This window comes from Sinohyriopsis cumingii, chromosome 1, assembly GCF_028554795.1.
Source record: "Sinohyriopsis cumingii isolate HCF-2022 chromosome 1, ASM2855479v2, whole genome shotgun sequence".
Lineage (NCBI taxonomy): Eukaryota > Metazoa > Mollusca > Bivalvia > Unionida > Unionidae > Sinohyriopsis > Sinohyriopsis cumingii.
Window position 1 is genome coordinate 172,784,005 of NC_142961.1, and position 25,741 is coordinate 172,809,745.

The 25,741-nt window shown below is 35.1% G+C and overlaps 1 protein-coding gene across 1 annotated transcript in view; it reads right to left on the reverse strand.

The window, feature by feature from the left end:
- The window catches only part of LOC149808394 (kinetochore-associated protein 1-like), a 221,977-nt gene that overhangs the window by 122,921 nt on the left and 73,315 nt on the right, over nucleotides 1-25,741 (reverse strand). The window contains exons 21-29 of the mRNA XM_089976616.1: nucleotides 24,299-24,355; nucleotides 23,008-23,124; nucleotides 19,689-19,808; nucleotides 14,299-14,442; nucleotides 6,862-6,960; nucleotides 6,030-6,133; nucleotides 4,329-4,431; nucleotides 1,825-1,962; nucleotides 1,031-1,150 (exon numbers count right to left, since the gene is read on the reverse strand). Of these exons, the coding sequence (XP_089832742.1) occupies nucleotides 1,031-1,150; nucleotides 1,825-1,962; nucleotides 4,329-4,431; nucleotides 6,030-6,133; nucleotides 6,862-6,960; nucleotides 14,299-14,442; nucleotides 19,689-19,808; nucleotides 23,008-23,124; nucleotides 24,299-24,355 (1,002 nt within the window). The remainder of the gene's footprint in view (nucleotides 1-1,030; nucleotides 1,151-1,824; nucleotides 1,963-4,328; nucleotides 4,432-6,029; nucleotides 6,134-6,861; nucleotides 6,961-14,298; nucleotides 14,443-19,688; nucleotides 19,809-23,007; nucleotides 23,125-24,298; nucleotides 24,356-25,741) is intronic.

A 25,741-nucleotide genomic window follows, 5' to 3' on the forward strand; every position in this document is an offset into this window, starting at 1 on the left:
AGGTCCTAGTAATAAAATGTTGTAATGAATTTGAGTTCGAGTCCCGATGAAATCCAAAATGGAAGGCAATGATGTATACTGTAGCCAGTATAGTATTGATGTGTCAACAGTTCTTTGTTGATCCACAAACAATAATATTCCAAATAAAACTTCAATAGATGTCTTTGTCCAAGAATTCTGTATGAGCACTTAAATATTCCCAGAGAAAAGAATTAATCTCTTAGAATCCAAATAATCTGAAGAAAAATTAAAGTATTAAATTCAAACTAGTCACAACAGAAAAAAACACCACCTTGATGTCAAAGTGTTTAAAAGCCCAACTGACTAAATTCTCAAAAGAAAAAGTTTCTACACTAATTTAAGATGCATAACAGATTCCCATGTGAGGGTCATGTGATCCCCTTTCAGAACAAGATTGAAGATTTACATCATGTACTCCCAGTACAGTCTCGATTTCACTCTAATAATCACACATTAAGAATGATTTTTGTTTTTTAATTGTTTACTTCAACTCTTACTAATTCCATATCATGGTCAGGACCTAGGTCAGCATTAGGATACAAAGTTCAAATAATAGGTGTTTACAAAAAAATCAGTCAGGTCAAACTAATTTCTGGAAATGTCGAATTCCAGTAAAAAAAAATTACTTTGCTATAACATGTAATGGAATTTTAAAAAATTCAAACTAGCAGGCAAACAATTAAAATAAATCAAAATATAAATTAAATCAAATATACATAACACATGTGATTGGGGAGTGTATTTGAAGTACAAATAACCAGTATTCCAGACTGATATACAGAGAAATGCTTCTTATAATATCTGATAAAAATTATCGAAGTCCATGTTCATCTTGTCTTTTTTAAAATGTCTAATTTTAAGATCAACTTTCCAGCAACTAAATGAATCTAAGACTTGTCATGTTATTCATCAAGCCATAAAATAAACATTTCTCATATATATCACTGTCTTACTTCTATTTCAGGTAAAATACATGTGATTTCAAATAATTCACGAGATATTAACTTACCTGGCCACACACTTGATTTGTGTCATTAAGTTCCACAATAGCAAAGTTGATAATCTGTCTCCCACAAACCAAGCTCAGATCAGCTTCAAAAGATTTCAGCAACTCTAGGCAAGAGTCAACCTGTTGACAAAATGAACAAAAATAATAAAAGTGTATAACCCATTGAGTGAACTTAGGAAATTTTATGAAGTTAAAGTCTTTCTATGTCATCTAGAGGCTCACAGGACAGAAAGTTATCCATTTTAGAATGCATAATACCTTTGACATGGAATGCTAGTCCATCACATGTGGCACCCATTTACAGCTGAGCTCACTGTAACAAGAGTGTCCTTGCTAATGTATGTACCTAACAGCAAATGATCATGACTGGACTCAAAACCCAAAATTATTTGATCCTAAATCTGTCAAGCCTATAACCTGGCTCAATACAGTGCCGTTGGTGACTGCAATCTTGACTACTGAAGGCTTAGTCAAATCTGCCACTTTGAGTACTTTTCTATCTGATGCAGCATTTAGTGTATTCTACTGTTAAATTCTTAAATTATTTTGTGAACTAGAAATTCTTTCATGGAACATGAATGCCCAATATAATGAACTCAGAAACTGACCTAAACAAAAACTAAATGGTACATAGATGGATGGATGGATAGGAATGGCTACCATTACTGTCCCTATCATACCATATTTATCCCCTTTACAAGATGTTAAATAAATTCATTGCATGTTTAGAGTTCCAAATAGTAGTTTTTATAACCTTAAATTTTCATTCCAATATAATTAATACATTCTATTACCTCTCCAGTAGTTATAAGATGTCTAAGTCTGAATGTATAGATCTCTCTTTTTATCCTCAGATCAAATGATTCCATCACTTTTAGTGCATCTTCAACACAATCTGGCTTATCTTGACTCAACATGAAGTAAATCAGCCTCTACAATGTATACAGAAACAGAAAGTAGCTGAACATAATGTCTTAGTTTTGTTACAGGATATTAAATAGGCGATTTTATCAGTGAAATGAAAACGAAATGCAGACCAAATAAAGAATGAATGCAAACATAATACAAAATACAAATATACAAATTAACATAACTAAATTAATATTAAACAGTTAATTAAAATTAATCACCTAAAGTGTACAATGCAAAACTCACAACAATTAATGATAAACCAAAATGGAATTCATTTGAATTTAAGACCCTTTACATGATACTCTAGGACATAGTTTTGTAGCTGCAAACTATAGACATTAATATGATAACCACGAAACAAAAAATGAAATAAGAAAACTTGCTGACAAATACTTTGCAACCATATTTTTATATTAATTGCATTTACTAATATATGATAAATTCAATGTTGTCTTCACAGTTTGCTCTTTTCATTAATACAAGGTACAAAAGCAATAATTCTCTTCCTTCTCAAAAACAGAAAATTAAGCTGACAGTAAATGCATGTTCAAAACACGTCAAAATGAAAGTGATATAAAATACAAACTCAGAATGCATTGCGTGAAAAATGACAAGATGATGACTGAAAATTTACAAAGGTAAGCCGAATGCAAATGAAACTAAAAAAAAAACATATCTGATACATTTCAAATCAAAATGAAGATTTGGTACCCATTTCAATAATCCTCAAAAAGTGATCAAATTTACAAGTTTACAAATATATGAAAATAAAATTTAGAAAAGAAGGCATGACTGATTAAAACTGAATAGCTAAGTATGATGTAGATCATTTGAATACTCTGTATAACTGAATGATTTGCCACAATACAAACACCTTGCCTGAAAACTCAGATAACAATTTGCATAGAATTTATTTTGGCAGGCAGAACTTGAGAGAGATTTTGAAGCCATCCTGTAATTGGTAACAAAGTATGAAAACATCAGTGGAAAACACAAGTTACAATATCTGTAAGAATATCATTATAAACATAGCAAGTTAGAATGCAGACAAATTGTAATATACAATCAACCCTGATGCTTTAATTAAGTATATTCAGATAGAAAATTTCAAATGCTTTAAAACAAGATACTTGACCTAATTTTACATTTTTCATTTATTATTCTATAAAAATATTGCTCCAAAATTAAGTAACTAATTATGACTGAAATATGGGACGATTCAAAATCAGTTTAAATTGTTGTTGTAGGGTTTAACGCCATTTTTCAGCACGCGATAGGCTATACATGGCGGCCAGTATTGATGGTGGAGGAAGAACCCGGGAAAACCTCAGAAAGAACCACCGACCCAAGAGAAGCTACTGGCAAGCATTCTCACACACCCACATTAGCTGAATCCGAGACTCAAACCCACGCAGACAGAGGTAAGATGGCAGTGATCCGTAATGGAGAGCGCTTTAGACAACTCAGCCACTCGGGTCCCAGTTTAAATTGTATTGTCATGATAAAAATATCAACTGTTGTAGCAGTTGGAGTTGATTTGATACTCAGGACCTAGTGTAACTTGGTGGTTGGTGTTGATTTGATACTCAGGACCTGGTGTGACTTGGTGGTTAGCATTGATTTGATACTTAGGACCTGGTGACTTCTACATAAATGTAATAAAATAAGCTTTAAAAACAGACACCAAATATATAATACGCTGCACTTGTATTTTTGTTTGCAGTTGCTTTTTCTTTCTCAGCCAAATCTTTAAATAAAATTTCTTTTGGGAAAGTTTGAAAAAAATTGGTAAGAAGATTGCCCTGAAAATACTGGACAATATAGGACACTTGATTCCCTGATATACCTGCACCAATATCAACCGGATGAGAATAGCACACCCGAGTACAAACACCTGTACCATTATCAACCTGATGAGATTACCACTCTGGAGTACAAACACTTACCTGTACCATTATCAACCTGATGAGATTACCACTCTGGAGTACAAACACTTACCTGTACCACTATCAACCTGATGAGATTACCACTCTGGAGTACAAACACTTACCTGTACCAATATCAACCGGATGAGAATAGCACACCCGAGTACAAACTCTGATCTGTACCATTATCAACCTGATGAGATTACCACTCTGGAGTACAAACAATTACAAGCACCATTCAAGATTACCACTCCTGATTACAAACAATTACCAATAACATTATTAATCTGATGAGATTACTACTCCCAAGTACAAACAATTACCTGTACAATTATCAACCTAATGAGATTACCACTCCAGAGTACAAACAATTACCTATAACATTATCAGCCTTATGGGTACAAACAATTACCTATTACATTATCAGCCTGATGAGATTACCACTATCGAGTAAAATTTACCTCAGCAGCATTGTGACTTGGCACATCCACGTTCTTCACACCATATTTCAACATCAATTTCTTCACCTCCACAAGATGGCATTGTTCATGTAGCTTGGCAACTCTGAAATAACCAGTAAGCAACAGGTAACAAAGTTTTATGATATACAACAAACTGACACATATTTAACCCACTCAAAATACCAGGCAACAAGATTTATTTGTAGAGATGAAGTATTGCAAATAAACAAATCATAGGCAAAATTAACTCCTTTTCTCTTAAGTCTCAATGTTAGGTCAGATCTAGATGTCTACACCAAAGTATTAAGTATCTATTTAATATCATCTAAAAGCCTAGAAAGCATAGGATTTATTATCATTGACTTTAAATAGTTAACAGCTCCATACATCAGCTCTAAAATAACATTTGGAATTGGCAATTCTGTGCATCATAATTAGTCTTGATACTTAAATTCATGAACTATAATTTCCAGAATAGGGATGTGAACATATAAACTCTAGAATGATATAACTAGTGACTACCACAACAATAAAGGAAAGGTTAAGTACTGTTACAGAGGATATGGAATAAAATCTTCAACCACAGAAGACTAAAAAAAATGTATTATGATATCAAACAAACACCTGAAGGCCTAAAGTGATAATGAAATAAGCTAAACTGCCTTATAAATGCACATATACAGCACAAAAACACTTGTTACAGGATGTGTCAGGCCAAATAACACTTGTTACGGGATGTGTCAGGCCAAATAACACTTGTTACGGGATGTGTCAGGCCAAATAACACTTGTTAAGGGATGTTTCAGGCCAAATAACAGTTTAACTGGCAAAGTATATATCTTTAGAAGGACCAACTCTATAGACAACTTTGTTTTAAAATAGAAAAAATGAATCTTATTTAGCATTTTTAACTTTACAGCTGCCCCTCTCAAACTCCACTTGCTGAATAACAGTATCAATGATGTTGACACAAACAAACAGGACTGGACCTGCACATCAAGCTCATGACAGACGCACTGCTTTCTAATGTGACGTTTACCCCAATGTAAATAAAGGTGAGCAAGTGTATTGTAGAATTAACTGACTAATTCAGTATTGGTTTATCAACTGAACAAAATCATTCAAGATATTTAAGAAATACAAACAACTTGAAAACTAGAACGAAACCATAACAAACAAATTTTGCAACTGTGACCTTGAGCCCAATATCAAAGGAGTGAATGAGCATATCACAAGATGAACTGCCTTTGCTTTGTAATAAAGAAATAATCCAATTTGGGATTTATAAAGTACAAGCAAATTATAAATTCACCAAAACCTTAATGCAAATGTTTTTTATTAATTGTCACCATTGATCCCAAGTTTAAAGTAACTAGCATGTGAGACTCAGAATGAACTGTCGTACCTTAAGGAAGATGAGAATCCATCAAGGAGCTCAGGAAATGTAAGTAGATGAAACATTTAATTAAAATCTTAAGGGATTGTTGACTCTGCCACCACCAAAAATATACACATCTTAAGTCTCTAATTTAATCCCTCTCATGGGTCTTATTATTTGGTGGTGAACTCTAAATGACCATCTCATACCAGGTACCTGTGACTTGATAAAATAAGAAGAAAGACCAATCTACAGGATGTGCAGCATGAACTGCTTGTAACAGATACTAAAATCATACATTTACTACAATTCTTTGGACTCACTTGGGATGGTTGAGGGTCAGACTTTCCTTCACCAGTTTTTCCACACCAGAACTCCAGGGAATAGGGGCCCATTTGATCACTTCTAGTATGCCGTCACACCTTTGCTATTAAAAAATGAACTAGATTATATAGGGAGAGTCCATGACAAATCTTGCATTCATACTTTAAAATATTATTCCAACAAATTTTAACCAATAACAATTTGTCTTTTGTCACTCTTCTGACAAGAGTTTAATACTATGTAGACCTATGGAAGTGTGTGTGTGGGTATGTGTGTGTGTGTGTGACTTGGATTTTTAACATAGCTTTTAAAAAAATCAGTCATATCACTACAATCTCAGTAGTGTGGCAGTTTATCGTGATGTCTAGCACTCGGGCATCATGCCGCAGACATATAGCATGATGTCCCACCTAGTCACAATATCCTGACACCATGCCGACAAGTCCTAACACTAACCTCTTAATGTTGAGCGCCAAGCGAGGCAGCTGTTAGTACCATTTTTGGTACCACTCGGCCAGGAAATGAACCCACAACCTCCCGCATCCAAGGTGGATGCTCTAACCACTAGGCCACTGGAACAGTTGACTTACGGAAGAATGTCATTATACTGCTTTGGTAAATGTATTAAATTCTCTTCACTTATTCAAAAAAAGTTTAGTGTCAGCTTTTAAGACAATTAAACTTGCACTTGTCTAGAGATATTTACCGAATAACCTATGCTCCTACTTGCTTTAAAAATAGCAAGAGTCAAGAAATCAAGATCAAGAAGAGCAACCATAAAATATAAATAATAAAAATAATATAAATAATAATAATATAAATATAATTTACCCCAGGATCCCTGATACATTCGATGACAGCTCTGGCTTTGGCCTCCCAAGGAGCTTCCCCTATGTAGGACATTACTCGGCCACACCTCTCCAACAAATCCTGTCAATCAAATCGGAAATCTTGTAAATGACTAGCTTTATTTTACAAGCTAACTTTGAATACCATAATGAGAGACCCATTTTGCAAAATAAATAATCTACCACATGCCACTTTACATGTACAATAATTATACATGTGCTTAATCATTTGATTATACCACAACAATTATACATTTGCCTGATCATTTGATTATATCACAATAATTATACATATGCCTAATCACTTTAGTATACCACAATTATACATGTGCATGATCACTTGAGTATACCGCATTTATACATGTGCATGATCATTTGATGTGCATGACCACTTGAGTATACCACAATTATACATGTGCATGATCATTTGATGTGCATGATCACTTGAGTATACCGCAATTATACATGTGCATGATCATTTGATGTGCATGATCACTTGAGTATACCGCAATTATACATATGCACGATCGCACCACAATTATTATACATGTGCTTCATCACTTGATGAGGGCATCACAATTATTATACATGTGCTTCATCACTTGATGAGGGCATCACAATTATTATACATGTGCCAAATCATTTGATTAGGACTTTAGAATTGTACATTTAGAAGATTTTCTGCATATCTGGCCTCTAATGTACAAACTTTATGTAAAGTTGGTGAGTGATTAGGCAACAATTTACACTTCCAAAAGTACTGAACCATGATCATTTAGTCCTTATAATTCCAATTTTCTTCCATTCTGTCATTAAAATTAGCTGATTTCATTAACAAAGCAATCAATATTGGGTAGTTCATTCATTAGCATTTTAACTAAGCCCCATCTTTGATAGCTAAGGGTCACTGACTCTTACATAATATTATAGATCGGGTAGAGTGTCATAGTGGGTCATAGTGAGTTATAGTGGGTCATAGTGAGTCATAGTGGGTCATAGCAGTGATATGAGGAACTTTTGCCATTCAGTATTATTCTTTTTTAACATCAGGTGTGCATCTGGCATGTGTTGATTTAGCATTCATTGTTCTTGCTTTCTAAGCATTTTGATTTTCTAAAAAAAAATCTTACTGAGATCCCCTGCTCATATGTTATACAACCTTGACCTTCAATAACAGCTGTGAAAAATTGGTGAAACAAAAATTCTGTAATTTATTACTAGAGTGACTCGTACAGCCTGCTATATGCTTTGTTTGGTGCTATAGGTGAGTGCTGGAGTACAGGAAGTTGTTGTTGTTGTTGTTGTGGGGTTTAACGCCATTTTTCAGCACGATAGGCTATACATGGCGGCCAGTATTAATGATGGAGGAAGAACCCAGAAAATCCCGGAAAGAACCACCGACCCACGAGAAGCTACTGGCAAGCTTTCTCACATGCCCACATTGGCTGAATCTTAGACTCGAACCGCCACAGACAGAGGTGAGATGGCAGTGATCCGTAACGAAGAGCGCTTTAGACCATTCGGCCACCCTGGAGTACAGGAAGAACTGAGTAATTACATCATTTGAATTTCTAATTGGACATTTTATCTGGGGTATCAAATTGTAATCTGAAGTTTCAGAGGGGGTTGGGGTTGCTGTTATTATTGTGCTGTAAGAAGTTAGTACTGTATGGACATAGTTTCACTTAAAGCAAACAGGGAACTGACTTGTAACCAAAAGTGGTCCCCAGAATTTACCTATGTGTAAAACGTTTGGATTACTATCATGTATCTGTTTTTATCCAATCACATTGCTCAAATCTCAGTCAAGTTGGAATTATATTGATTTAAAAGAAACCAAGTTATGTAAAGCTTTGACTTCTTCATTCTTAAATATCATCTTGCATTGTCAGCAGATTCTCATAAATGTCATTTATTGCAATATACAGCAATAAAAAAATCTGGCAGGACCCTGTGTGCTATTAATCATTTCAACTTACAGCAGGATGCCGGAGAGGTGGGGGTACATTTACAAGAGTTGTTTGCATACTTCTATTTTATTTATTTATTTAAAATAATGGTTGTGCAGTTCAAACACTAACACATCTACAATGTTTATCCAGGTCTTACAAACTGCTTATCAAACAGTTGTTCTGTGCAAAGCACTGATATCTGCAAGTCAACAAGGTGACTATATTAATGTGTTAATTTAATTTAATTTAATTTAATTTAATTATTCCTTTTAAATGCTGAATATTGAAACCATGTCATTATGCTTGAGAAACTGCAACATACAAAATCTGGAAAAAAATTATATTCTTACATGTTTGGATTAAAGTGTAGACAGGATACCAGGAAGTGCAGTAAAAAATTTGTTGTCATACCCAAGTCCTTGAACCCGGTATCACAGAAAGAAGATCACTCACTTTGTCTAAGACAATGTCAAGATATACACATTATGTTGAGTGAAATCTATAATTAATATTTTGGGGAAATAAAATAAAGTTACTGCAGCTGTACTGCATCATTGAAAATATCTGATATATCCACATGCTTCAACTGCCTCAAAACTAAACCGATGTATCAACATGCTTCAACTGCCTCAAAACCAAACTGATATATCCATATGCTTCAACTGCCTCAAAACAAAACCGACATATCAACATGCTTCAACTGCCTCAAAACTAAACCGATGTATCCACATGCTTCAACTGTTTACAAAACTAAACTGATACATCCACATGCTTCAACTGTTTCAAAACTAAACCAATGTATCAACATGCTTCAACTGCCTCAAACTAAACCGATGTATCAACATGCTTCAACTGTTTCAAACTAAACCAATGTATCCACATGCTTTTACTGTTTCAAAACAAAACCGATGTATCCACATGCTTCAACTGTTTCAAAACAAAACCGATGTATCAACATGCTTCAACTGCCTCAGAACAGAACTGATATATCCACATGCTTCAACTGTTTCAAAACTAAACTGATATATCCACATGCTTCAACTGTTTCAAAACAAAACTGATGTATCCACATGCTTCATCTGTTTCAAAACAAAACCGATGTATCAACATGCTTCAACTGCCTCAAAACAAAACTGATATATCGACATGCTTCAACTGTTTCAAAACTAAACTGATATATCCACATGCTTCAACTGTTTCAAAACTAAGCTGATATATCCACATGCTTCAACTGTTTCAAAATAAAACCGATGTATCCACATGCTTCAACTGTTTCAAAACAAAACTGATATATCCACATGCTTCAACTGTTTCAAAACAAAACCGATGTATCAACATGCTTCAACTGCCTCAAAACAAAACTGATATATCCACATGCTTCAACTGTTTCAAAACAAAACTGATGTATCCACATGCTTCAACTGTTTCAAAACAAAACCAATGTATCAACATGCTTCAACTGCCTCAGAACAAAACTGATATGTCCACATGCTTCAACTGTTTCAAAACTAAACTGATATATCCACATGCTTCAACTGTTTCAAAACTAAACTGATATATCCACATGCTTCAACTGTTTCAAAACAAAACTGATATATCCACATGCTTCAACTGCCTCAAAACAAAACTGATATATCCACATGCTTCAACTGCCTCAAAACAAAACCGATGTATCCACGTGCTTCAACTGCCTCAAAACAAAACCGATGTATCAACATGCTTCATCTGTTTCAAAACAAAACTGATATATCCACATGCTTCAACTGCCTCAAAACAAAACTGATATATCCACATGCTTCAACTGTTTCAAAACAAAACTGATATATCCACATGCTTCAACTGCCTCAAAACAAAACTGATATATCCACATGCTTCAACTGTTTCAAAACCAAACTGATATATCCATATGCTTCAACTGTTTCAAAACAAAACTGATATATCCACATGCTTCAACTGCCTCAAAACAAAACCGATGTATCCACATGCTTCAACTGCCTCAAAACAAAACCGATGTATCAACATGCTTCATCTGTTTCAAAACTAAACTGATATATCCACATGCTTCAACTGCCTCAAAACAAAACTGATATATCCACATGCTTCAACTGTTTCAAAACAAAACCGATGTATCCACATGCTTCAACTGCCTCAAACTAAACTGATGTGTCCACATGCTTCAACTGTTTCAAAACAAAACCGATGTATCCACATGCTTCAACTGTTTCAAAACAAAACTGATGTATCCACATGCTTCAACTGTTTCAAAACTAAACTGACATATCCACATGCTTCAACTGTTTCAAAACAAAACCGATGTATCCACATGCTTCAACTGTTTCAAAACAAAACTGATGTATCCACATGCTTCAACTGTTTCAAAACTAAACTGACATATCCACATGCTTCAACTGTTTCAAAACAAAACTGATGTATCCACATGCTTCAACTGTTTCAAAACTAAACTGACATATCCACATGCTTCAACTGTTTCAAAACAAAACCGATGTATCCACATGCTTCAACTGTTTCAAAACAAAACTGATGTATCCACATGCTTCAACTGTTTCAAAACTAAACTGACATATCCACATGCTTCAACTGTTTCAAAACAAAACCGATGTATCCACATGCTTCAACTGTTTCAAAACAAAACTGATGTATCCACATGCTTCAACTGTTTCAAAACTAAACTGACATATCCACATGCGTCAACTGTTTCAAAACAAAACCGATGTATCAACATGCTTCAACTGCCTCAAAACAAAACTGATATATCCACATGCTTCAACTGTTTCAAAACTAAACTGACATATCCACATGCGTCAACTGTTTCAAAACAAAACCGATGTATCCACATGCTTCAACTGTTTCAAAACAAAACTGATGTATCCACATGCTTCAACTGTTTCAAAACTAAACTGACATATCCACATGCTTCAACTGTTTCAAAACAAAACCGATGTATCCACATGCTTCAACTGTTTCAAAACAAAACTGATGTATCCACATGCTTCAACTGTTTCAAAACTAAACTGACATATCCACATGCGTCAACTGTTTCAAAACAAAACCGATGTATCAACATGCTTCAACTGCCTCAAAACAAAACTGATATATCCACATGCTTCAACTGTTTCAAAACTAAACTGACATATCCACATGCTTCAACTGTTTCAAAACAAAACTGATGTATCCACATGCTTCAACTGTTTCAAAACAAAACTGATGTATCCACATGCTTCAACTGTTTCAAAACAAAACCGATGTATCCACATCCTTCAACTGCCTCAAAACAAAACCGATGTATCCACATGCTTCAACTGCCTCAAAACTAAACAATCTACTTGTGTTACTGTTCTGTAAAACCAAATCCATAGTCAATATGACCATCTGTTCAGAAGAAGCACTTATAACAAGATTCTCAAGCTGGCCACCATGACAACCATTATGGCAGTCTGATGGTATCTTTTTCAATTCATATCTTAAGACGCCTTAAAGTGCTAACCTGAGTTGATTCATTCAGGAAAGGTAGCAAAAGCAAGATTATCAATAAATGTTATCAATATATATGACCATCACAGCAGCAACATCAATTGTCTGATGGACAGAATTTTCATTTTGAACCTACTAGACAACACATGAAGTAGTGCTAACAAGATCTGGAAGTCATGGTGAGAGTCAGAGTGCACCATTTTCATATAAAACCAATCTGACACCACAAGTTTTAAAGAGAAACTCCATGTTCATATGACCATCTGTTTAGGATCAGAAATATTAATAAAAATATTTTCAAGCTAGCCACTGTGGTAGCCATGTTGGGTGTCATATCAGTACCATATCATTGAAGACCAACTAGCCAACTAGACACCAAAAAAAGTCATTTACCAAAACTCCATATCGATATAACAATCTGCTCAGGACAAGTAGCAGTAACATAGCTCTCATGATGGTCACCATGACAGCCATATTGGATGTCAGAGGAGAAATATTTTTATATAGCATAAACTAGGTATCATAAAAGGTCTTTTAGCAAAACCCCAATGTCAATATACAAATCAATTCAGAAAATAACAAGACTTTCATGATATCCAAGATGGTGGCCATATTACATTGAAAACAATATAATTTAGGACAAAGTTTACATTATACAAGTCCGAGTAGCTGAGTGATCTAAAGCACTCACCATTACGGATCACTGACATCTCACCTCTGTCTATGTGGGTCTGAGTCTCAGATTCAGCCAATGTGGGTATGCGAGAAAGCTTGCCAGGAGCTTCTCATGGGTCGGTGGGGGGTTTCCTGGGTTCTTCCTCCACCATTAATACTGGCTGCCATGTATAGCCTATCTTGTACTGAAAAATGTTGTTAAACCCAATAACAACAACACCAACATTATGTAAGTGTTTTTGTGAAAACAAGCAGTAACAATACTAAGACCTTCAAGATTTACACTGTAGTGGCCATGATTGAGGTCTGATCGGCACCATTTCCATTTAGGACCAAGGAGACAGCATAAAAATACTTTCAGTGAACATTCTATAATCTATATGACTATCCATTCATAAGAAAGTGACAGCCACATCAGAACTAGACATCATATTAAGTTGTCTTGTGACGATCCCTTGTCAATGTGACCATCCAAATAGGGAAGTAGCAATAAGATTTTCAAGACAGCCACAATGGTGGCCATACTTAATTTCTGAGGGGCACCACTGTCATTTGAGACAAAAAAGAGATATGTCTTTTTTGCGGAAACCCCTTGTCAATATGAACATCCATTCAGAAGACGTGATAACAAGACTTTCAAAATGGCCACCATGGTGATCATGACAAAAATTACAGTGGCACCTTTTCACTCAAGGACAGCCAGACCCCATATTGATATGACCATCCATTAATCAAAGTAACACAAAAAAAAATCTTCACATCTGCTACCATGGTAACCATACTGCATGTCAGTTTGCCGCCATATTCATTTAATACCAACACAACATCATAAGGAGTATCTACAACAAGATTCTCAAGATAGCCACCATGCCAGAATAAATGACAGATCAGCACCCTTTTCGTTTACAATCGGCTAGACATCATATGAAGTCCTTCTGTGAAAACACCATGCATGCCGATTTGACCTGCATCTGGACAAGTAGTGGAAACAAAATTTTCAAGAATGTTGCTTTGGCAACCATAGTGGATGTCTGAGAAGTGCCATTTTTATTTGTGATCAAGTAGAACACAAGATGACTATGTATGTAATGTTCCATGACAATCCTCCCAGTTGTTATGGGGAAGCTGAGATAACAAACTTGTGCTAATAGACAGAAGACAGATGAAAAACAGACAATGGATGACAGATGAAAGACCATCACAAAAGGTTCTCTGATCCATGACAAGTGTAGCATGATATAAAACAAATTTTTTGTGTGTCAATTTTCTACCCACCTTGACATACTTAATTTCCTACCCACCTTGACATACTTGGAGAAGACATGGTCCTCTTTAAGGTTGTTTTCCCTCATGTAAGGTCGAATCTGTGTCTCCAGAGTCTGGGAAATCAGTTCCAGTGCCACCACCTTATCCAGCATCCGAAATGTCACCGACTCTGTTGTCTCCTGCAATCAATATAGGATACTGTAAATTTACTCTCTGGGGTTAGGGGTTTCCAAGACAATGGTGGCAAGGATACTGTAAATTTACTCTCTGGGGTTAGGGGTTTCCAATTTTTGTGAATCTTGTAGCTGTTACAAACCATAAATATCAAGTTACAGCAGGTCCCCTCTCATAATATTTAAATTTCAGAACCACAAAATCTGATATATACAAATGAATTTTCATTATTAATTGCTTTATTTTTGACAAAGTCTTGTGCTTTTATTATGTTTGACCTATTTATCTTCAATCACATTATGTGCTGTAAACCCAAGATCAGTTTCTTTAAAGCTTTTACAAACTATAATTTCAGAATGATCAACTAGAAATGAACTGCTTATGAATACACCATGCCTCCTGTAACACTTTTCTCCTTGCCATTCTTCCTTGTTAGTTCAATGGACTTTACACTTATATCCAAGTACACATTATTTCAATGGACTTTACACTTATATCCAAGTACACATTAATTCAATGGACTTTACACTTATATCCAAGCAAACATAATTTCAATGGACTTTACACTTATATCCAAGTACACATTAATTCAATGGACTTTATACTGATATCCAACTTCCTTGTTATTTCAATGGACTTTACACTTATATCCAAGTACACATTAATTCATTTGACTTTGCACTTATATCCAAGTTCACATTAATTCAATGGACTTTACACTGATATATAAGAGCATATGCTACATACACACTTCCTTGATCATGTGGCTTGGAGATCCCAACAAATTTTATTTACATATACTTTCTGTTTTCTCTTTTTCCTTGCACAACATGAATTCTACTGGTATAATACTATAACTTGGATTTTCACAGGGTTTTATAAGTAAATGCCTTCTACTGGTATAATAATATAACTTGGATTTTCACAGGGTTTTATAAGTAAATGCCTTCTACTGGTATAATAATATAACTTGGATTTTCACAGGGTTTTATAAGTAAATGCCTTTTTGAATGGGCATTTTGATAATTATGAACTTAAATGTCCCTGCAAAAACAAACTTTGTTACTTGAAGAAACTTATTCAAGCGTCATTTTCTTCATTGTACAAACCAATGAATTGCTCACTCTCTCTTTCCAGTTATTGTTACCTCACAAAATAATCATAAAGAAAAACAGACTGTACCAAACACAGAACAGAGGTCACAAAAGAAATGGCATTTAATGTAAAAACATTATTTTAAAGTTTTATTATCCACATATTTAGCTCCTTTAAAAACAATGTTTGTAATGTTACCATATTCTGACAACTGGAAGATTCTTTCTGTATGGGCAACTGTCTCTGTACAATGTTGATAAAGTACTTGCTGATAAGTTGGGTTTAACTGCACACTGCATAGACAAAGATCTCCCATCAAACCATATGCTGGCAGATCTGGATCTATGCAGTTTGTTAGGAGTAATTAGTAGCACAAACAACAAAGACACTGATCTGCCACCATGTAATGCACCAGCAGATCTGGATCTATGGTGTTTGCGAGCAAAGACAATACATCAAGAACAGATAAAGAAATCATTTGATGGAATTCAAAAGATTACAGCTTGAACATGTGGAATAAAAGATGGCTCTGGTGGCCTAAGTAGTTAGAGCATCTGCCTCAGATGCAGAAGGCTGTGGGTTCAAACCCTGGCTGAGTCATACCAAAGACTTATAATAAAAAGGTACTAGCACCTGCCTCACTTAGCATTCAGCATTAAGTGGTTATTGTTAGGACTGGTCGGCCTGGTGTCAGGATAATGCGACTTGGTGGGACATGACGCTATATGTCTGTGGCATGATGCCCCAGTGCTAGACACCACTATAGAACTGCCACACTGTAGACATTGTAGTGATATGACTGGAAAATTGTTAAAGCTACATTAAAAATCCAAATCACAGACACACACACACATGTGGAATAAAAAAAATACTTTAAAGGAGACCAGAAATAAAACTTTTCCTTTTACGTAATTCTTTACAAATTTTAATTAGACTGTAATGTTTATAAATTAAATATCGTAGGTGGGTAGTGATTATATTGCACGGAAGATAGCACGATTCCGTAAATTGCCGCGCTTTTCCGAGCTTTGATGAGACGACAGATCACATGGTCCCGTGACGCAATACTAGCCATTCCTCGAATACAACAGAACCATGGTGAGTGAGACAGATGGGAGGAGACCAAATTTGGGTTGCACATTCAAAAGTTGAATCTGCTTCTGAGATATGCTCAAAACTATATCTGTTGAAAAGTGTGTTAACAAAGTGTTTAAGACTTGAAAGCAGAAAAGTACATCTGTAAGAAGTGCTGATACTTCATATTTTGGAATTTTAAAAAAAGCAATGTAATTTTAAAATAAATATTTATACACTGTGTGCTGTGCAATAATGTGATAAGGATTAATTGATGGTGCCCAAAGTAAAAATTAAAAATTTACCACAATGCAATAAATTTATTTAAGAAGGATGAGGTCCAATATTATTATGTGAAAATTACATATTCATTACCTACCCCCAACACACACACATACACACACCACCAAAGGACTAAAATCTTAAAAATATACATCCAACGCTCAAACACTGAGAGATAATACTGAATTCTGGGCAAAGAGACTAGAACGAGGACCGACTTATGTGTGAAACAATATCCATTACCAGGGAGGTGTAAAAGGCATTGAGAACAATTTTCATCTGTCATAATTTATGCATAAGTTTTTCACACACACCTCACCTCCCCACAAATAAATCTGCAAAGCAGAAATCATAAATAATTAATTTAAACATTAAGAAGCTTCCTTCTTAGGATTCAATTACAGTGTATTTTACATGCAGGCTACAGTTAGCGTATTGACAAATCTGATAGTATATACATGTCTGGTATAAATAGTTTATGTACTGAACTGGTCAGTGCTCAATGAAAATTTGTTTAGGCACAAGCCCCGGGCTGGTGACTTAAATAAACTCACTCACTAGCCCTGACTGAAATTCCACAAGCTCGGACAGTTCACACCTGTCAACTCTCAAGCTGGGAAAAAAACCTCCAGATTATGGGGATATTTCCACATCTGCTTCCTGATCTTGTGATATCTCCAGATTTTCGTAGAGAACTCCAGATTATTACATAATGTCTGCCAATTTTCATTTCTCAGAAAAAATCAGAATATAAAAAAGGGGCTTGTCCTGGGGGATAATAAGGCGTATCACAGGGAGAAATGGCACGTCCCATGGGTACTCGCACATTGGGGCAAGGGGGTGGGGTCAATAGTTGCCTACCCCAATTTCTATTGTCAGCCAGTTAATGTGAAATGTTGATTTTATATATGACCTCTTTTTTAATCGCTGCTATTTAAACTGCCCAGGGGATATTTTTATATCAGTTCCAATCATTACAGATTACCGTTTATACATACTACATGTAACTAGCATGGACTGAAAGTTTTCTTTTTTGTATTTAAATTTTTTTTTTTTAAACATTACTGAAAATTGTGTTTCCTCAAAACACAACAGGTTTAGAATCTTATTTTTAGCAAAGCTTCCAATGGATTAAAATCAGATCTCAATTTCACCTAGCCTGGACAGTGGTGACTTGATTTAGATTGTGCCGTGTTAAGGCATACACATGTATGTCAACATCTTGAAAATACATTTACTCATTTCACCAGCATGATCAAAGTTTCCTCAGGCAAACAATTTTTGTTTTGACAAGCCCAATGGACACCTCACTTTGAATACAGGATGGGCCTGAACTAAAATCCGAGGGGCCCAAGGTGTCGGGCTAAAATTTTTTTTTAGCACTGCTGTGTAGATGAAATCTGTAAATTGATTGTTGCATTTTGTGGTCACTTACTCAGCCTTTTGCCTATTTTCGTAACTCACATGTTTAACACTTTTCCCCAAGATCTAAAATATCCAACGGTATGTATGAAACAGCACCAACTTTGAGTCTAGGCCTAGCATTTGCGTATCCTAGAGCTGCCACTTTTTCAGTATCCCTCTCTTAACATTCCTTTAAGAAATGTAATGAGCACAGAGTGCTGTATGGTGTTGCTTTGAAATCGACTCGCTTGTAATAATGTATCCATACTTTCTTTATGCCTTTTTATTTTGGAGAAAAAAGAAATGTTGTCCACAGGCTTTTCTTAATGTACTATTACACCCATAAGCAATGCAAAGCGGCATTGTCTTTTACTCTGGCAACTCCAAGTTATGATGCTGGAGTCGCTACTATGACGTCACATCCCAATTGTAATAGGCGCGGAAATTCAGCTCCAAGAAGATATGCCAATATTTCAATATTGGCATTACACTCACAGATGATACTTCAGAATAAGGTTTTCTTCTATAGTGCTTTTATTATTATTCTATATTTCCATTGGTTTCTGGTCTCCTTTAAGTAACTTAGTAAAATTTATCAAATTAATATACAGGTAGGTTACTCATTTCGGCCACTACTGTTAGGTTTGGTTTGCTTTTGTTGGGTGTAATACCGTTCTTCAGCACATGATATACATGGCAGCTAGTATATTTGGTGGAGAAGAACCAGTAAAGTCCCTAGGAAGAAGAAACCCATAGAAAACTACAGACTAGCTTTCTCACACACTGACTGAGCCTTAACCCCTACAGAGGTTAGACATGAGTGATATTTAAAGGTGAGAGCCATAAACCACTTGAGACCCCCCCAACAACTGATGACACTCATTATTACTGGTTTACTCATGCTGAATGGAACATCTTCACAGGCCGGGGCAGAACTAACATGCACTTACTACTGCACTGTGTATGTTGCATGGTCTAATATATTAGGTAAAAAAAATTCTGATTTGCACTGTAGGCATGTTTTTATTCTAACCCATGGATGGGAACAATTTCCATGTCCAAGTGAAAGTCCCCAAAGTTGACCAGTACAAATAATTCACCTGAAGGAACAATAACCAACTGAAAGTCCCCAAAGTTGACCAGTACAAATAATTCACCTGAAGGAACAATAACCAACTGAAAGTCCCCAAAGCTGACCAGTTCAAATAATTCACCTGAAGGAACAATGTCCAATTGAAAGTCTCCAAAGTTGACCAGTTCAAATAATTCACCTGAAGGAACAATGTCCAATTGAAAGTCTCCAAAGCTGACCAGTACAAATAATTCACCTGAAGGAACAATGTCAGGCTCAGGTGACATCTGCACTTGGTCCTTGAGATAAAAAAAACTATCTTACCTGCAGAAACTGGGCCAAGCTTAGATGACATCTGTACTTGGTAAGCAAGTCCTGTAGGTGATGTAACTGACTGATAAGGGTTCTTAGAGGTTCCAGAATGTCTTCTGAGCTCAGTTTAGTCTAATACAAAGGAAAACAAAACAAAATAGCTGTCAGAAGAAAGCAAAGCAAAATGGCACAAAAGAAAGTCTACACTTGTTATAAATACATGCTTTATGCTACCACCTTCATACCTTGCCTGCAAATTGGCCAGAATGGACCTACTGACACCTTAATTCTTGTATATTTTGCCATCCTCACTTACTATTTGTCATCAGCCTAAAATCTGGACAAAAATGCACTACACTAATTACCATTACTAAGATGCCCTTACAATCACCATCTGTCTTTTAATAAATCTTTCAAAACAGGGTTCTAATGGAATTTATACATGATGAAAATGTAGCAAGAAACTATCTCGATTGTTAACTGAAAATAAACATGAAAATTCTCTATTTACATTATAGATGGTGAATGTTGGTGACAGACTACCAACAAACAATTCAAATTTTCAGCTGCAGTGTACATTTTACCTGAGGTCATTTGATTCAGCTTTTAATACAATGTTTTTAATTAACATTATATATTTTGCAATTATCAAAGATTTAATAACATGTGTTCTTAATTTATTTACATAGTTTTTAATACTTTACAGCAGTGGTTCCCAACCTGTGGGCTGCAGTCACAGGGAGGCCATAGGGTCATTATAATGGAGCCTAAAAGAACAACTATTTGCATGTGTGGATCTGCAAATTTTTTTCTGAAATTAAAATGGGTCCTCACACTAGAAAAGGTTGGGAAACACTTGTTTACGAATGTAAAAAAAAAAAATTGTTAATGATCAGTGATGTGGGTAATACTTCAAACATCAAGTTTATTATAACAATGGTAACAGTATTGAGGACATGAACCCTGAGGCAAAAAAACATAACATTTTCAAATGCTGGAAATACTGAAAAAAATAATGATGATATCAGAGTTAAAACCGATGATCCACTGAACATTCACTGAAGTGAAACAATTACTAAAATGAAAATGTTCACTCAAGTGAAACAATCACTAAAATGAAAACATTCACTCAAATGAAACAATTACTAATATGAAAACTTTCACTCAAGTGAAACAATTACTAAAATGAAAATGTTCACTCAAGTGAAACAATTACTAATATGAAAACTTTCACTCAAGAGGAGCTGTTACTAAAATGAAAACTTTCAGTCAAGTGGAGCAGTTACTAAAATGAAAATGTTCAGTCAAGTGAAACAGTTACTAAAATGAAAACTTTCAGTCAAGTGGAGCAGTTACTAAATTTAAAACTTTCAGTCAAGTGGAGCAGTTACTAAAATGAAAAACTTTCAGTCAAGTGAGCAGTTACTAAAATTAAAACTTTCAGTCAAGTGGAGCAGTTACTAAAATCAAAACTTTCAGTCAAGTGGAGGAGTTACTAAAATGAAAACTTTCAGTCAAGTGAACAGTTACTAATATGAAAAAGTTCAGTCAAGTGAAACAGTTACTAAAATGAAAACTTTCAGTCAAGTGGAACAATTCCTAAAATGAAACCCCAACTCACAGTACATGCAATATTTATCACTATTGTGGTGGGTCAGAAAAACAGGAATCGGGGTTGGTGTAATCCAGTAATCCTTGTCAGGGAATTGTCATAATCATCAGGATTAATGTAATCAGTAATCCTTGTCACGAAACTGTTGTAATCATCAGGGCTGGTGTAATCTATGTAATCCTCATCAATGATCTGTTATAATCATCTGGTTCAGTGTAATCCATTAATCCTTATCAATGAACTGTTGTAATCATCTGCATTTGTGCAATCCAGTAATCCTTGTCAGGGAATTGTCATAATCATCTGGGTTGGTGTAATCCAGTAATCCTTGTCAGGGAATTGTCATAATCATCTGGGTTGGTGTAATCCAGTAATCCTTGTCAATGAACTGTTGTAATCATCTGGGTCAGTGTAATCAAGTAAAACTTGTCAGGGAATTATCATAATCATCTGGGTTGGTGCAATCCAGTAATCCTTGTCACTGAACTGTTGTAATCATCTGGGACTGTGTAATCCTGTAATCCTTGTCACCCAAATGTTGTAAACATCTGAGTTAGTGTAGTCCAGTAATCCTTGTCAATGAACTGTTATAATCATCTGCATTGGTCTAATCAAGTAATCCTTGTCACCCAAATGTTGTAATCATCTGGGTTGGTTGTTGTAGGGTTTAACGCCATTTTTCAGCACACGATAGGCTATACATGGCGGCCAGTATTAATGGTGGAGGAAGAACCCGGGAAAACCCCGGAAAGAACCACCAACCCACGAGAAGCTACTGGCAAGCTTTCTCACATACCCACGTTGACTGAATCCGAGACTCGAACCCACGCAGACAGAGGTGAGATGGTAGTGATCCGTAACGGACAGCACTTTAGACCACTCAGCCACTCGGGGCCCCCATCATCTGGGTTGGTTTAATATAGTAATCCTTGTCATGGAATTGTTGTAATTTTCTGGGCTATGTGTAGTCAAGTACTCCTTGTCTAGGAATTGTTGTAATCATCTGGATCGGTGTAATAAAGTACTTCTTGTTATGGAATTATTACAATTATCTGGGCTGGTGCAATCATGTAATCCTAAGCAATGCATCTAATTCTATTATGACTTGGTATCTGATTCATTTTATAATGAGACCTTTGCAGATAAACAATCTTATCAATTGAGTTATGTGCTATCTGCATTAAAATAAAACTGCTGTGTGAAATATGAACCATAACTATCCCTTTTTATAAAGCTACAGCTTGTTATATCAATGCAGTTCTTTTCTGGAAGTGCACACATTATCAACATTTACTAACATACTTTTTTCCAAATAGAACTTTGTAATATTTCTAAGATGGCATGAATGCATCTAATGTTAATTTTCCAAATAAACAGTATACACACAAGTAATATCACTGCCACAAATCCAAGCAAAATAAATTACAACATGGAAATAACTTGTGTGAGCTATTAATACGTGCCAAAAATAACAATTCTACTTTGCATGCTACTGGCATAGTTGCAACATACAAAAAAAGAAAGTTTATAATTTTCATATCATGAAATTTGAATAAACAAGATTAATTACCTGGTGTTCACTCACCTTATTAGCATTATCAAGAGCCATACAGGTAAGTTCATTAAAGACTAATTACCTGGTGTTCACTCACCTTATTAGCATTATCAAGAGCCATACAGGTAAGTTCATTAAAGATTAATTACCTGGTGTTCACTCACCTTATTAGCATTATCAAGAGCCATGCAGGTAAGCTCATTAAAGCTGATCTTTGTGACCTCAGAGAGACAGTTATACACACTCTGTAGGAAGCTTAAGGCATTACCTGGCCATTTTTTCTGAAAAAATGAAATTCATATTAATTAATAATTTCTTGATAAATAGAAGAGTTTTTGCAAATCATGTACACCCTAGATCTCAAAGCCCAAATGTTAAAAATCAATTTCAAAATTTTCTATAATTATATTACAATTTAACTGTCATCTATAAATACAAACAAATGTGTGTGAGTGTGTGATCTGGATTTTTTAAAATGTAGCTTTAACAATTTTTCAGTCATATCGCTACGATGTCTGCAGTGTGACAGTTTATAGTCATGTCTAGCACTGGGGCATCATGCTGCAGACATGTAGCATGATGTCCCACCCAGTCACATTATCCTGACACCAGGCCGACCAGTCCTAACACTAACCTCTTAATGCTGAGTGCCAAACAAGGCAGCAGTTAGTACCATTTTTGTAAGTCTTTGGTATGACTCAGCCGGGGATCAAACCCACAATCTCCAGCATCCGAGACAGATGTTCTAACCACTAGGCCACTGGAGCAGTTTTTGCAAACAAACATATTAACTTCCATTTTTTAATCTTGACTTTTTCACTTTACTGCTGACAACAAAGTTTTTGACAAAAAAGCAAATGTCATAAAGTTTTTAAAAGTGTTAATTAAAAAATTGCTGTAATGGTCTAATAAGTCTAAAGACAACATTTACATACAAAAACATGTATGCCTAATAAATTTCATCTGTCTACATCTAGCAAAAATAGTCCAAAAGTTCAGAAATGTGTAAACAAATGTAAAATTTTCTATGATGGTCAACACATCTATTGAGAGAATCTGCTTGTGCAAGTAAAACTTCATTTGTCTATGTTCAGCAGTTTTTCTACAATATTGCAAACAAAGCTGGATGTACTGGCAAGCCTAAATCAAAATGCCCCTGATGCAAACAGTGGAGGGAGGCATAAAAATGTACAATGCATATTGTAATTATCACAATCACTATGAATCCATCATAATATTTTTCTTATACAAGTGCTATTTTCCTAAACATGATATTTCCAAAAATTATCTTAAAATTATGTAAAATATTCAAATCAAAATAAACATCATGTGAACAAGCCAGTTACTGTTTGAAGATAGTTCCCATGAGCTCCAAATTCTCTTTCAAATCTAAAGAGCAACATTTACAATTTCACAAGTTGTATTTTCTGAAAATCAGTATGGAATAAAACAAACCTTTTCCAAAAGCTCCAGATTTTTAGCCTTCTGTAAGACAAAATCAATGGTCAACTCCTGAAAGAAAGATGTCTTCATATTACATGTCTGAATTATTTGTTATTCCTTAAGTAGTTTTCTTCAAATTCAAGTTGATCCTGCCTCAGTCCTATCATTCACACTCTTTCCTGAAACCACCTGGTGGGCCTCCAACCCCACAACAAATAACAAAATCATAACCATGTTAATAAAGTTTTTTAAATGTAAATCTTTTTAGGTTTGGGAATTTAAAATTCGTATTTGTTTTGCTTCACCAGCAACAAATGTGCAGTACTAATAAAACTACTTTACAAATGCTAAAACCACTTTATCATTTTCAGCAAATTACAAACATATAAACACAAATGCACAGTCATAACAGCCTTAATGGTCACATTGTGGTCACCTGGTGTCAACAGCCATTTCTGTACACCACCCCATTTTCTCTATAAATGCAATGTATTATATGGTCACCTGTTTTCAGTCAACAGCAAGGCATTTCATAACCAAACACTGGTTTCTACCTGCTTCAAGTTGTCACTCAGATGAATAAACCATGCAAATTATATATTGTTTCCCAAGAAAAGCACTTTTTAGGTAAAAATGTCATGTGAAGTGTTGTAAACATGCCTTATCTGCTTATGTTCATCATATTCAAGGTACCAAACTCATCAATCTGTCAGTCTAACTTATGTTCATCATATTCAAGGCACCAAACTCATCAATCTGTCAGTCTAACTTATGTTCATCATATTCAAGGCACCAAACTCATCAATCTGTCAGTCTAACTTATGTTCATCATATTCAAGGTACCAAACTCATCAGTCTGTCAGTCTAATTTATGTTCATCATATTCAAGGTACCAAACTCATCAGTCTGTCAGTCTAACTTATGTTCATCATATTCAAGGCACCATACTCATCAATCTGTCAGTCTAACTTTGAATAGTATATCTAACCATTTTTATTTTCGAAAACTGAAGAAAAAAATCCACAATACAGTCAAGAAATATGTTGTTAGGGTAAAGACTTGAGGACAAACCATTACATTCATATAGCCCTCTCCTCCCTGCTTTCATTTTCTGTGTGTGTGTGTGGGGGGGGGCTCTGACAACCATATTCATCAATAGTAGAGAGCTAAATTTATCAATGTTTACTGCACAATAACAGTTTGGGATTAAAATTACGTTAAAATCTTATTAAGTATTTTTTATCATGTGATAAAAAACACTGCCCATTTCTGTTGCAGAAGTGGATTGTAATTATTGTAGATTAAAAAAAGGCCAATGAACAAACAGCTAAAGGATTATAATATCATGGAAGAGTCAGCATAAATCCATATTTGCAAATGCATCATGGTCAGAGAAAAACAAAACATAGTTAAAATGTACATGCTATATCACATCTTTGAGATGAAAATGTTAAC